This window comes from Paralichthys olivaceus, chromosome 11, assembly GCF_024713975.1.
Source record: "Paralichthys olivaceus isolate ysfri-2021 chromosome 11, ASM2471397v2, whole genome shotgun sequence".
In the NCBI taxonomy this organism is placed as follows: domain Eukaryota; kingdom Metazoa; phylum Chordata; class Actinopteri; order Pleuronectiformes; family Paralichthyidae; genus Paralichthys; species Paralichthys olivaceus.
The window spans coordinates 22,771,366-22,786,570 of record NC_091103.1 but is presented as its reverse complement, the minus strand read 5'-3'; the positions used below and the strand labels follow the sequence as shown (position 1 = coordinate 22,786,570).

The following is a 15,205-nucleotide window of genomic DNA, read 5'->3' as shown; positions in this document are numbered from 1 at the left end:
CCATTACATTTTGGTGTGGATCCAGATCAGAATTTTTTTTTTTTTTTACTTTAACATTGCAAGATTGGGTGTTTTTCAATAGTTTCTTTGATTTCTCTGAGAATAATTCATGGATCTTGTTGAAATAAATGAGCCATGTTTAGGTTGTGTGTATAATTAGGTGCAGTTCCAAATATTAGTTTCTTAAGGAGATTCAATATTTTTAATTTGTACTTGTACTCTGGTTATTTCGCCCATTTCGTTCATACATACTCCAAAGTGCCCACCACACCTTTATCCTGTGGACTGACACTGCACAGCTCTTTTTCATTAAACTCTGTGTCCTTGATGCCACCCAGTTCATAATAAATATACATTGGCTGAGAAATTAATATGTATAATTTGTATGAGGCATGCCAAGTTCATTGGCAGGGTGAACTCTTAAAGCTTGATGCATTCCCCAAGGGCACAAGCAAGCAAGGCTGTTGTAGGTAGCTTAATAAGTTTTGTCACATGGCTTAAGGCTGTTGTCATGATCGATAACGACCAGTGAATCTCGCCATCGACTGGCCGCGCCGCCCATGGGTATCTGTCCAGAAGTGTTTTAAGCGTGCATTGCCAGAGCCAGCCAGGTGTCATGCGGACTGACCGGCTACAGCTGCATGGCTCGCTGACGGATCACGGCAGCACAAGGGCAGCACTATCACAGCCCCCATCAGCGCCGCAGCCTCCGCACTGCCGGGCAAACTCGCTCATACCGAGCCAAGGGCAAAACACCAAGGGCGGAACAAACCATTGTTTATCACCACAGCCAATCAGATGTTCACCCTCAAGGGAAGTTAGATTGAGAAGATTCTTTATATGGGAGCTTAAACCAAGAGGGAGCTTGCCCGTTTAGAGGCCATTATTTGGACCTGCTTCTTTACCTGTAAAGGATGTTTTCCATGCGAGGATAAGGCCCCGTCCCCTGAGCCTTTGGGTGACCCGGTGCTAATTGGCTCTTAAAGAGAAGTGACAAGCGCTGCAGAAGTCCTGTGCAGGTGCATGCCGTTGTCACCGTGCAGCAGTTAGAGGTGATGAAATCGCCAGAGCTCAGCCTGTTTGCTGAGACCCACTCAGGTCAGTGCAGAGGTAGAGGCCCTTTAATGCAACAGTAGATGGGATTGCATTGCAGGGCTTTTAGACTGATGTTAGAGTGGACAGCCTTCGTCTCAGAGATCGATAGAGAAGTGGTGGCTGCCTCCATCCTGCAGCACAAATCTCTCTCCCACATATAAATGTGAGCACAGGAGCAGTGCATCACACACACAGAAGTGAAACAGTCATATCTGAACTCAGAGCGTGCATTTACTGTACTTCAAAAAAAAAAAACCGATTATAACGCTAATTAAGAGATGTGATTCTAAGATTGTGATCAATCATCCTCTTGCATTTCCCGCCTGTGTGTGCCTGAAAGATAATGCTGAACAATAAAACACCATCCTTTTTCAGCCTTCCATTGATCAAAATATGAATTTATTACTCTTTGATATGCTCTAACAACACTTAATTAGAAAATTATTCATTATATTCCCTGCAAATTGTTTCTTTTTTCCATTTTAGCATATTACATGCATTGCATGCTGTATGTATTTGAAATATATTTACTTCATCTTGTGAGTGAATTAACATTCATCATTCCTGACATTGTTCATGTCTGTGTTCCAGTTTTGACTTGGTGACCAATGGGGGTATAGCCATAGCCCTGCACTTTGAGCGCGCTCCATTCATCACCCAGGAACACACTCTCTGGTTGCCATGGGGACGCTTCTTTGTCATGGACACCATCGTTATGCGGCATGAGGAGAATGACATCCCGAGCTGTGACCTCAGCAGCTTCACCCGGCCCAGCCCTGTGGTGTCCCCGGCCCCGCTCACCGCCTTTGCGGGCTCCTGCTCCGAGCGGGGGACCGTCGTGCCCGAAATCCAGGTGATTCTCCGCCCGCTTTAACTTCTGCCACTGCCCCGCAGGTTGTGATCCACATGGGTTTCTCCTCCAAATGATTCATGCCACACATCTGGGAGAGACTATGAAGACTATTCATCAAGCACAAGTGTGATAGTAACTCTGGCTCAGGGCGGTCCTGTGATTTTATCTCTCTGGTGTAATTGGCTTGTGGAACTTGGACAATTTACAGTGTACATTGTACTGTCTGGCCTCAGAGTGATGATGATTACCTTGCGGAGAAAAACCGACTGGACGTTTTTAATTTCTCCAGGGTTATAGGCTCCCAGGTTAAGCGCACATGTACCAATTGAAAGGATTTGTGTTTTTATATTGACTGTATATATTTTGATATCTGTCCTCGTGACTACATGTAATTTGTCTTGTTGCTACAAGAACACACCTGCACGGGCCTGAGCGTGCAGCTGAATGTGTGGCTGCACTGTGTCTAGCAGGCATTTCTGTGCCCTTCCCTAATTACTTTGTCTCCCAGTTTGCTTCATAAGATTTATGGCATATCAGTAAATTTAGTATGCAGTCCAGTGTATTTATAGCAGCCTTGTCTTTCCTTGAGCTGTAACTGCACTTTACAGGGGCATCATCCAAATTTCCCACAAAAAAGGGGGATTCTGATCGGTTAACCAGGCGTAGCTACACTCTGATAAAGAGAAGCAGATCGTACGTGATGCCCAGTGAGTCTGTGCGTAGTTGTTTTAATTGTCATCCTGTTCTGCTCCGTGGAGACGAGTGACCAAAGGTGACTTAATTAGAGCAGAGCAGAGTCGGTCAACCAAACCTGTGCTGTCGACCCTTGATCCTGAATGCAAACCCTGTACGCTGCCTGACTGCTGACCTACTCCTGCATCATCGAGAGGTTAAAGGTCTGACCTCGGCTGAAATTTCCAAATGAACTTGAATATTATCGGAATATGAAATGTCTGAGCTCAGGGGAGCTCTTGTGATGTCTTCTTCATATGGATTGCAGGGAAGGCTATTGTCCTAATGAAGGACCTGCTATTATTAAATCAATTATGAAAGACACTCACTGGAGTACATAATGAACAAATCCGTCATAACGCATCAGTGTAATTGTCCTCCGATTGATATTTCTAATCTTCCCTCGGGTCCAAATATTCACTTGGAGATGAGGCTGTGAAAAATATCTGACCAAGGAGGAAGTGGCCACTGACCAAAGAAATGACAAATTGATAATCTGCCTGAAAAAAAGATGACTTATCACTTTTTAATCCAAACTTGAACCCCGAGGACAATAGTTTCTTCAGTTTAGCATTTTCAGTGCCCATCAGCTAGATTTTATGGGGTTTTTTTGTCATTGATAAGCATTTGTTGTTTTTTTGTCTGTTCACAGTCTCTGCAGGAGGAAGTGCCTATTCCAGGAACAGATATGAAACTGGGCTATTTAAGCAGCAGGACCCCAGGGTACAAGTCAATACTGAGAGTGACGCTCACCCACTCCACGATCCCTTTCAACTTGATGAAGGTTCACCTCATGGTGGCCGTGGAAGGCCGGCTGTTCAGAAAGTGGTTTCCTGCTGCCCCCAACCTCTCGTATTACTTTGTGTGGGACAAGGCTGATGTCTACAGCCAGAAGGTCTATGGCCTGTCTGAAGCCTTTGGTAAGTACATTATAAATTGAATATACAACAATGCTTAATTTACACACAATGCAGTTCACTAAAGCCAGTTTTATCTTTTCTTCTTTCTCCAGTATCTGTGGGTTTTGAGTACGAGTCATGTCCAGATCTTATTCTGTGGGAGAAGAGGACAGCTGTTCTACAGGGCTACGAAATCACGGCCTCCAAACTGGGAGGATGGACCATAGACAAGCACCATGCTTTAAATATCCAGAGTGGTGAGTCAGCACCTTATCCTCTTTTTTAAATTCTCATTCTCAGCCTCTCATTCATCAAAACACCAACTCCCGAGATAATTTACAATAACTGCAAGAAATCTTAAAATCAGCACATTATTTCTTCCATTGTTAAATTTTTAGGCTTCATAGAGAAGTAAATACACCTGTGTTCCAGTGCAGTTCATGTTATTGTAGGAATCTTCTAAGAATTTGTCTCAGCACAATGCGGATTCCTTTTATAGAAACTGATGCAGTAGTCCGAAACCTGCCTGTTAGGAATGAGCTGTTTGTTTGCCAGCATCACCTGGTTGCAGTTTTCTTTCTGAAAATATAATTAAGCCCGACTGCAGGACTGAGACCACAGAACCCGGAAGCTGCATCCCCACTTCATTCAGAGTGTATTAATAGTGAACGTATCATGTGTCCAAATCATTCCAGATTCAACACTACACTTCCTTGGGCCCTTAACGATACACATGACAAGTGTGAAGCCGATAGAATTAACAGTTCTCGAGATATGAGAGCCAAAGCAAGATAAAGGTTTCTGAAATAGAATGATAAGATATGAGGAAAATTGCACATATAAGGACAATAATTTAATTTAAGCTACATTTGAAACACATGTAATATAACTATGACGTTTTTACTTAACTTAAGTTTAAGATGGCCACATTTTTTGTGCTGCAAGCCCCAAGTTTATCTGCTCCCTGTCACGTTTTACACATATCATTCAGAATGTGGCCATGAGTGCACATAAATACCACCATGTCCACGCAGAGCCTTTTAGATGATGCTTTTAGTGTAACATTGAACTGTCCTCCCTGTCAATAGCATTCTGAGGCTTTTTCAATTCAGCAGCTCCATGTGCCCTCAGATAGGTCTCACTTTTTTTATTACCGCTGTCCGTTTTTAGGTGAGGGTGGGATCAATTTTCTTATTGCCAGCAAATTACTCCTGAAAGGCAGGAAGGGGAACGACGATGCGAAAAAACTTTGGGCATCGCCTGTCACGAGCCGGGTGTGTTTGTATCTGCAAAGGGCTCATCAGAGGAGATGAGGCATACTTATATGGAAAGCGCTCAAGAAGGTGGCACTTTGATCCATCGCACTAAACCTGCTGTGTCTGACTGTGCTGTCCAGAAGGAAGGAGAGAGCTGCGACTTGCCCCCGCATCAACTCCGTCGCTGCTTCCTCCAGCCCATCCACCCTTTAGCACCTCAGTGTCGTGTACATGCCCAGCATTTTTAGAATCATCCTTAATTTAATTGCCACCAGTCTGCTACTCCCAGCAGCAGCGGCGGTCGGAGCAGCAGCAGCCCCTAAGATTAAATCATGTTCCGAGAAGGGGATGCTTGGCTGATCCTTTCCGATGGACCAAATGTTGTGCTGCTCAAAGAACTCAGGTCACCAAAAACCATCAGGAGCAGAAAAAATGCCGCACACATGCAGATGCTGAATTTCAAATATGATTACATTGATTGGGCAGCAGGAGCATCTTTGCATTTGCATATCTGAAATCTCTCCAAGAGAAGATTGGCAACGCTAATGGAAGCATAGCGTGCACGTGTGTGTGTGTGGGTGTGTGCTTGATTGCCTGCACACGAGCCGCACACATGCTGCTCATTTTTGTTGCCGCACAAATCTGGTGGAGGTAGAAAGGTGGGCGCGATGCAATTTTTTTCTTGAGGAAAGTCAATTTTTCTGAGCCTGTGTGGTAATTTTCTAGCTCAGAGAGGGCTTTTTGGTTTGTGCCTGTGTTTCACCTCTATATGCAAACATGAGTCACTCAGAGCAATCTCCATGGCATGAGTTGGCAGAGCTGCACACACACACCTATTCAAAATCATTGAATCTGTGTGTTTCTTTTAAAATTGTCATCTCGTGTGCATAAACATAAGGTGCCAGACACCTGCAGTATTAGTTTGTAATTGGAATAGCCTCTGCTTCTCAAACTCTCGCGCCCATCCAGCAGGAACAGGGCCACATGCAGTTAGCGTCCCATTTTAATCTTGTTGTTCGCCACTCGCTAATTGCACCTCACATTATTACACACATGAAGCAGTGCGAGTATCTTTGTTTATTTATTAAATCTAATGACACGAAATTTCCAAACATATTTGCTAAGCCCTCTGTGCGTCTCTACACACCAGACTGGAAATCTGTCCTCCGCAGATTCCAAGTTGATTTGCATATTTCTGGAACTGTAGCTGCCAGAATCAGGATGTAACTTTACTGCTTTAAATATTTATTTTTTTTAAGTAAAACTGCCGACAGTATTTCCTCCGTATAATCGAATAAGAATTCATTTTATGTAAACAGGATAATAATGACAACAGCTAATGAAGTAATATAAATTGCATAAACAAGTTGTGGAGCTGGAATTAATATATGCATGTAAGCATAAAAACTAATTGGGTGCAGCCTTTATTATCACTGTGGTAAAAAGAAGAGGTTATAAAAATGTTTATGCATTTCACACTGAAACTGTTGAATGTACTTTTTGCCACAGCTAGTTTTATAACATTAAATAACAACATTAATAATTTATTATTATTACATTATTAATTTTAAAAATGTTGCATATTATTACATATGGAGAGTCATTTTAGCACCTCTGAAAATGTAAATTCAACTTCAACACCTTCCTTATGTGACATATTTTAGATGCTCTAGTTTCACTATTGAGCTTCTGTGTAATTGTACTTCTTTAACAAGTTATTTTTCTCAGGAGAAGCTGCCCCGGATTTTTCCAGGGACCAAGATGTCCCTGGAAGTAGCAACAAACATAAAAAATACACAAACAAGGCTGGACGTGAAGATTGTCAGTCGGCTGAACGCTGTGTGACTTGATGACTTTCAGGGTTCAGCCCTAAAAACCACCAAGACACACTGCTCTTTGTTTGGTTTTATCTTGCCTCCAATTTTCGCCCCTAGTCTTAAAACTGCTCAACTTAAACAGGTTGCAGGTGTTACTTGTTTCTTTCCTGTGTCCTCATTAGGCATTCTTCACATGGGAAATGGGGAGAACGTCTTCATCTCCCAGCAGCCTCCTGTAATCGGCAGCGTGATGGGGAACGGGCGCAGGCGCAGCATCTCCTGCCCCAGCTGTAATGGCCTGGCTGATGGAAACAAGCTGCTGGCCCCCGTGGCTCTGGCCTGCGGCTCAGATGGAAGTCTGTATGTGGGGGACTTCAACTACGTGAGGAGGATTTTCACCACAGGGAATGTCACCAGTGTCCTGGAGCTCAGGTAACGGAGGAGTAGTCTACTAACATTCACTCAGAACCAAGGCTCAGATGGGCTCGCGTACAGGTCATAAACCACTGAGGTCGATTGAGATAGAGAGAAATGCCCTAAAGGCCCCAGGATTGATGGTCTCGCCTCTCTGGTCCACCTGTATCAGCTGGAGCTTGGCCCTGATAGAGGATGAAGAGGATGTAATGGGGTCTTAACGGAAAATGTTCCAGTATAAGATGAATTTCTTTGTCTTTGTCAGCAGAGATGTTTTTGAGTGGAAATCTGAAGGCCTTGCATGATTCTCTCTCAATTAATTATTTTACTAACAACTAACATTTCCTCTCCTTTCTCTTCCTCTCTCATTTTCTGCTGCTTTTGTCAAACTGAAAGAAATAAAGACTTCAGGCATAGGTAAGCTGCCCGGCATTTGTCCAAATTATTATGAAAAATTGTACAGTCCACATACTTGATATCGAAGTGACCTTTTGAGTCAATTTCAGACAGGCAGCGAGGAATATCCTTTATTAAAACACTGACTGCATCACTTCCATCTTCATAAAGCTGTAGATTTTGGGGGTTTAATAACTACGTCTTTTGAGCTAATCTCTGGATTCAGTGGCTTATTCACTTCTGTGTGTTTGTGTCTGTAAATGTGATTGCAGAGAGAAAATACAGTTAATTGTTGAGTCAATAGAGGCTGTACTTTCACTCAGGGATAATAACAAGAGTCATGTATTGTCTGATATAATGTCATTTATTGTGCATCCAGAGCTACACAACTTCACGGCAAAAAATCCAACCTTCATGAAAGGCATCATTCTTTTTTCCTGGCAGTGTCAGAGAAATGTTTCAAGATGAATTAATTCCTATTGAAGGAACAATATTTGAAAAGTATTGAAAGCGCCCTAAAAATAATGATTTGTCGCTGAATTAAATCGTCTTGCTGACGGTGTCGATATAAAATCTGATTAAGACGTGATTTATAAAGTTTCTGTGTACAAAGCCTCACTGTAGATTGTATCAATGGCTTAAGATGCAGAAACCTAATTTTCCATGGCAGGAGGCAGCAGGGGAAATCTCTGGTTGCTGTCTTTAGATATCAGGTCTCCGGCAAAGGATTATTGATTGACTTTCTATTAAAGGGTCACGACTCCAGCAGGGGAACATGTTGTCAAACCGAAGATGAAAACCTTGTGATGCTGGTCACTGGCCTCAAAAATGACCAGATTAATAACACAGTCAGATGCAGTTTATTGGTGTTAATGTCTCTAGAGCAGCAGCGGACAGTGGCTGGATGTCTGTTCTGTTCTTGTGAACACAATATCTCAAGGAGGGATTTAATTCAGATTAGGTTCAAAAATGTATTTGCACTCATTGATGACGTGAATAATTTGTGGTGATCAAAGTTCAAGGGTCAAAGTTGCTGTGACCTCACAAAGCACATTTTCTGCCTTGTGAACCTAATATCTCAAGAGCCCCTTGAGGGAATTTCTTCAAATTGGCACAAAACTTTCAATTTGACTCAAGGATGAACTGATCAGATTTTGGTTGTTGGAAGTCAAAGGTCACAGTGATATCATGATCTTGGAACCTAAAGGGAATTTCATTACATCTGGTTTATCTGGAGGTCAAAGGTCACCCTGACCTCACCAATCCTTTATTCTCTTCTGAACATGTTATCTTAACAAAACCCTGAGCTAATTATTTCAAAACTGGCACCAACATTCACTTAGACTCAGGGATTAATAGATTAGATTTGGGTGGTCAAATGTCAAGGTCACGGTGACCATCTTGAACATGTCTGCCTTTAGAGTATTTGTTTTGATTTTGATCAGTTGGACTCAAAGATTAGTTTATTAGATTTCAGTGGTCATAGGTCACAGTGATCTCATATGAGTCTGAAACTAAAAAGTGTTTGACAGAGGCATACAAATGCAGGCGGGTTATTCTAGTTCTCTTTCTGCACCTACCTTATCTCTTCACTTCCTGAATGTCTTTGTCCAGAACAAAATGTTATCTTACGTACAGGAGCTTATAAATATCACACACATATACATACACACGATCTGTTCACTAGTGCGAGACTAGAGAAATGTCAGCGCTCTGTTCCTTTGGCCTCAGCACTCCAAACACATTTGCAAATTATAAAGGAGCTATATCCTGGTAAACACAGCATGCGTCTGTTTAAAATGGGTGGCTGCCTCCTGCTCATGTGTGAGCTCGGTAGGACTGGCTGGTGGGTGATCTCACCGTGATGTTCATTGACCCCCTACTAAGGGTGTCCCCATCCACTCCAAGCACGCTTCCTCCATTGCCACACCAGCATGCAGCAAAATCCAATTATCTTCTACAAACTAGATGTTGTCAGTGAATATAGATGGAAAATATGGCCGTAGCTCAAGGTCAGGCAATAGTGCCTCATAGTTTCCAACACCACGGGGGTCCGAAACTGTTCGACATGCAACTGGGAGCTGATAAGGTATCAGGTGAATGCACATGGAAGATAGAATGCAAAGTAGAATCCAGTTATTGCTTGCTACTGACCTACTCTGAGGCCCCTGTCAACACATGCATGTTTTAAAACAAAGCATTAGTCTATATGTTTTGGCCTCTTGAATGTAATCTGTGAATAAATATCAGGCTTTTGCAGAACCCCCATCCACAGTTAAGATTTTCCTAAACACTGTAGGTTGAGTTTTCTGCTTGTTTCGTCATGTCCGTCCACCAGAACAGCTAATAAAATGTTTATCGGTTTGCCTATAAAGATGAACTGATATGAGCCTTTCACAGACATACATGTATCAGCGTATATATTTTTGCTGACATTATATATTTTATTTTACGGAATAAACAATGCCGAAAAGATATGCATTTACATTTTATGTACGTATAAACATTTAAATTTAATTTAATAGATTTTTTATGTTTATTATATTTGGTTGTATTTTTGTTTTATTTTTTAGAGTTATCTATAATAAGGTTTATGTTTAAACAGGAAAATATCAAGCATCAATTCCATTACTTTGTCATGAGGAATCACTACCAATGAATTCTTCCTGTTATGTTGTCACTTGCTTTGGTGTTTTCATTTCATTTTTATAACAGATGTGCGAAACATAAAAAAAAAATGCACAGCAGTTGTTTTTCTGAACCCGGCACTTGCACCTGGAACTATAAACCAACATATCAGTCAGTTTGGTCAGTGGGCAGGTTTTTGACATGTGCGCCTGAGGTTCACTGTCATCACTGATTCAATGAAGGTCAATTGTCATTTAAAATTATGTGCCGGAGCTGACAATCCCACAGACCCACCAGTCTGGTGATCTTGTTGTGTTATAAAAATATAAGCTTTGGCACTGTCAGGCATGTCGACCATAAGCTCAAGGTTATAGTTGAAATTCTGTCTTAATCCACTTTGAATGATGCCCTGCTGACAGGTTTCTCCATAATGCTTATCAGGTCTGGCAGAACTGTGTCGTACCCTGACCTGATAACTCTGCTTATCTTTAAAGCTGACCACCAGTATAAAAAAATAACAAATCAAAGATGCTCAATTTACAACAATTAAATTAAATTAACTAATCAATACTGTACATTTACAGTTAAATTAATGCATTTATCGAGTAGCCAAATAGTTGTTGGAACATTTTCTGAGCCTGACCTTGACATGGCTATCTTTTACATAGCCACAGTATTTCTGTTATCAGCAAAGCAACTAATGTAACTGCGTCAGTCAGATGTTTTTTACAGTCCTGACACCTGCAGACAAAAGGCCTTCGTTTGGGCCTTGTGCTGTATTTATGAGTCACAGGCAAGCTCGTATAATCTATTAGTCGAATCTTTGAAAATAAGATTTGTTAAACCTCCACCAGTAGCAGTATCCTGTGTTGTGTCATGCTTTAATTTTCCCTTGACGGGTCAAGGTTGAGGCTAAAGTGGGTTTAGTGTGAGGGTTCAGAGTTTGGGGGAATATTTTTTAACGGAAAGAAATCCGGTCACTTCATTTGTAATTCTATGGACGTGTCTGCAGTCGTCTTTTGTTTGTTTGACACCTATCCTGACTAGAGTTTTCCTGCAGATCGCATACATCCCACCACAGCAGGGATTGGCTATATTTGGCTCTGTTGTCAGTCTGTCTGTCAGGTTGGGAAACCTCCTGTGTGTGTGAAGGATTACCTTGTTGACTTGGTTTGAGAGTTTAAAGGGATGTTTTTTTTTTTTGCTGCCTGATGGATACATAATATGTTTGGATTGCTGCTTCAGCGGTACATTTCTGTTTCACAAAAAAAAAAGTCTCAGGGGAAATAGAAAACATACATGTGTGTATTCCTTCCAGCGTTAACCGGTTCTCTGCTGCTGTGTGACTGTGTGTGTTTCGTGTTCTCAGATGGTATCGCAGAGATTTCTTGGGTCAGGGGAGGAATTTTAATCAGGATTTCTGTCATAGAGTCTTTAGAGTCCAACTAAACCCTCATTTCTCTTTGCCATCTTGCATTCCCTTCAACATCACTACTTCTTCAATGATATGAAATAAAGTAGAGACGTGTATTTGTACATAAAAAGTATGTTCATATATCATGCAGTGTACGTAGATGAGTAGAGGACTACACTCACTCCTGACAACAGGGATTTTTGACTAAGCTGACTCTTGAAGATGAGTTATAAGCTCCATCATTATGTCATGTTTAATCTCATTCTATTTTGCCGTGTTTAATCTCATTCTATTTTTTTCTCTTTCCGTGTCATTGGTTTAAACTGTAATTGTGCCCAATTGACTCTCTAAATGGCTTTTGAATCCATTTTAATTGTATTACACAATGTTTCTTATTGAAAGCACTGTAGCCCCTCCAGCTTTATTGACCTCCTCCTCTTCCTCTCTTTTTCCCTCCTTCGTTCAGCAACAGCCCCGCTCACAAGTACTATCTGGCCACCAGTCCGGTGAACGGTGCCGTGTACCTTTCAGACACCAGCAGCAGGAAGGTGTTCAAGGTCAAATCCCTGAACATCGTGAAAGATGTGGCCAAGAATCTGGAGCTGGTGGCCGGCACCGGCGACCAGTGTCTCCCGTACGATGACACTCGCTGCGGGGACGGAGGAAAGGCAGTTGAGGCTACACTCACTAACCCCAGAGGTAATGAATGGATGTTATTATAACCAATGTAGTGTGTCAAGTCGATTCATCAAGTATAGACCCTTCTCTTCCCTCCTTATTATAATTTTTTTTTTTTTTAAAGCATGCCTCTCCATGTGTTTTCCTGGGGTCTTTTTATTCTTGTTGCTTCCATATTTGGATGATGCATTAGTCATTAGATCACATGCTCCCTCTTTGTCCTCCACTGGGATGAAGTCGTGATTCATATGTACTGAAATAACACTCTAGTCCCTCTGAGATGGGCAACATGTATAGTCCAGGTTTGAGTTGAAAACAGAACATTTGGCTCTAAAAGCTGAACATGTTCTTAGGTGTTTAAATATCGTCAGACCCTGTTGTAATGGAAAAATACAGAAATGCAAACAGCTTAAGTTACTATTCTCCGCTTCATTGTTGTTTGAGGCCGAGAGCAAAAAAGAAACTGCATCGATGGAATTTTCGCTGTAATTGAATCAATGCCTACAGTACTATTCATCTATTTTGATGTTTCAATTGTTCCCTGCTATTGATTCGTTTCATTGCCATGATTAGTCTTTAATTTCTTCCCTAACAAATAACCCTTTATTGCAATTAGCGGTGCTCAGTCCTCACATTAGCTCGCAGATAAACAAAATAACTGATGAGTCTTTTACTCCTCTGTCCACTGTGGGACTTTATCTGCAGGAATTACGGTGGATAAATTCGGTGTAATCTTCTTTGTGGATGGGACCATGATTCGCCGGATTGATCAGAATGGCATCATCTCCACTCTACTGGGCTTCAATGACCTGACCTCTGCCCGACCCCTCAGCTGCGACGCTGTGATGGACATCTCTCAGGTACCTCTCTGACCTGCGCAGCCAGCATGTGTTTTCCTGTCTCTCAGCCAAAACCGCTCTCCTTGACTGACCCTGGTCTCCGGGACACAAGAGCTTTTGTTTGTGTTGGAAACTCTGAGCCTGGATCCAATAGCCCTGCGTTTAGTTTTTGTTTATCAGCTACATGATGCCAGTTTTCAGATTCACAGCACTTGCAAAAGATACAGAGGAAGAAAGTAAGAGCTTACAGGCATTTAGCATTCTGTTGGGATTCTACTACCAGATTTCAAACTGAATACTGTTTCCTGTTTTCACCTACACCAATGTGGGTAAAGTCTCTGCTATGTCATGAATGTTGACGTCCGAGAAATGAAACGAACAAGAACAAGAAAATATGAATATACAATATGCAAAACTAGGAGTACAATACATAGTACATTTAAATTTACTAGATCTGCTCCAAATTTTACAAATAGATATCAGTCCCTTAAATATGCCTTCTTTTTTTTTTTCTCCTTGTCAAATAAATAATAAGAACAAAATAAAGTTCTTATCTTTGAGTCAGACTAGAGACAGGCACCATGTGGTATATTTGACTTATATGTGTTTATTGTATAAATTCAATTTCTGATGTTGCTATATTTTTTAAAAGACCTGCATCTCTGACTAGAGAGGAGGATGTTAAATTCATTGCATTAACGACGGTCTGGATTCACAACGATGGATTTAATTGGCTCAAGAGATAATGAATTCAGGAAGGCAGCCCCAAACACAGCTGTGCAGGCTTTGGTGCATTATAAAAATTTAAATCATCTTATGGTTAACACACAAATACATATAAATAATGAAAATGAGCAGTTAATTGGACTCGGTCCAGACGGGAGGAAATCACAGGAATTGAACGTAGCTTCAATGTATGAAGATAAGCTGAAAGTCCCAGGAGCTCCCACGCCTGTGTCAGGTGGCTGCACATCCCCACAACACAAAGGACCATTGACCTATAGCTGTAGGGGGAGGACAACAATGACCTATAACCTCACGTGTTCTCAATTCACGCACACATATTCACTCATGCATGCAAACACATATACAGACACACACATATGCACATATGTACCATACTGCTACACCAGACAGAACACACACCCCCAGGCAAGGACGCTGCACCGAGGTCACATCGGTCTCCGCTCGGTGACGAGACAGACCTTTTACTGTTCTTACACTTGCAGCAGTTTTCTCCTCAAAATGTAGTTGAAGGTTGTTTTGCCATATTTGTCATTGCAGTGATTTAAAAACTACACTTGTGCAGCGTGTGTTTGTATGTGTTGTCTTCAGTATCTGTAATTGTTTTTGTTTCACTCCCATGAAAGGAGCATTCCTTGGCTGTAATGATGGGATTTGATTGTTTCTTGCCCTATCGTGTATGTTATTGAGTATAGCTGTCAAAAAAAGTCCTGAGGGGCAATGAGGACGTCTTTTGGAGGCTTTTTGTTTGAAATGAAGTATTCAGCGGAGGGAGCAAAGCCTCCAGCTGGCCATTTCCAGCCCGAGGGAACTCCATCCCCATCATGACCCCTGCTCGCTGCTCTCTTAACTCACCCCCCCCCCACCACCACCACCACCACCACCGCACACACACACACAAGCGCCTATAGATGCTCGCCATCCCAGTGCCAAAGCAGAGAGGACACAGGGAGACTGCAGCTCCACAACGATGACAAATCGCACCAGCACTAGCAGAGACACTCAGACGGTAAAAAGCATCCATTAAAAATTCATCCAGGGCACACGCTGTAGCTTCCTACTTCAAACACTCCCCAACCCCTCACTTAGGACCGGAGTTTCTCCAGAGAAGACTCATCATAGTGGTCATTACTTCTCCTGTACTTCACCTGTTTAAGGCAAAAAAAAAATAATGTCAGATTTCCCTCTCGCCCCTGATGAGGTCATTGTTATCTTGCCATCTGTGCAGGAAGTGTACTGCAGCAAAATTCACTCATAATTCCAGGTCTGTCGCTTTAACCTTCTTTTCTTCGAATGTCTTATTATCAGTGGACAAGCGTTTGACCTTGTTTAAGAATCTTTTCAGTTGTTTTCACCAAGGCCTTAGGTTCCTGACTGTTTCAGAAATCTGCTCCATTTTTGGCTTCAAGTCTTGGAAATCTTCTCTGCACCCCGTCCCCC

At 42.0% G+C, this 15,205-nt stretch overlaps 1 protein-coding gene across 12 annotated transcripts in view; it reads left to right on the top strand.

Annotated features, from left to right (window-relative positions):
• Positions 1-15,205, top strand: part of tenm4 (teneurin transmembrane protein 4) — a 159,138-nt gene that overhangs the window by 113,943 nt on the left and 29,990 nt on the right. For 8 of the 12 annotated variants that reach the window (XM_069534264.1, XM_069534263.1, XM_069534262.1 and 5 more), the window contains 7 exons: positions 1,687-1,948; positions 3,333-3,600; positions 3,693-3,836; positions 6,835-7,084; positions 7,463-7,483; positions 11,971-12,203; positions 12,888-13,042. In XM_069534264.1, the coding sequence (XP_069390365.1) occupies positions 1,687-1,948; positions 3,333-3,600; positions 3,693-3,836; positions 6,835-7,084; positions 7,463-7,483; positions 11,971-12,203; positions 12,888-13,042 (1,333 nt within the window). The remainder of the gene's footprint in view (positions 1-1,686; positions 1,949-3,332; positions 3,601-3,692; positions 3,837-6,834; positions 7,085-7,462; positions 7,484-11,970; positions 12,204-12,887; positions 13,043-15,205) is intronic. The other 4 variants (XM_069534265.1, XM_069534260.1, XM_069534257.1 and 1 more) reach the window with 1 other exon arrangement.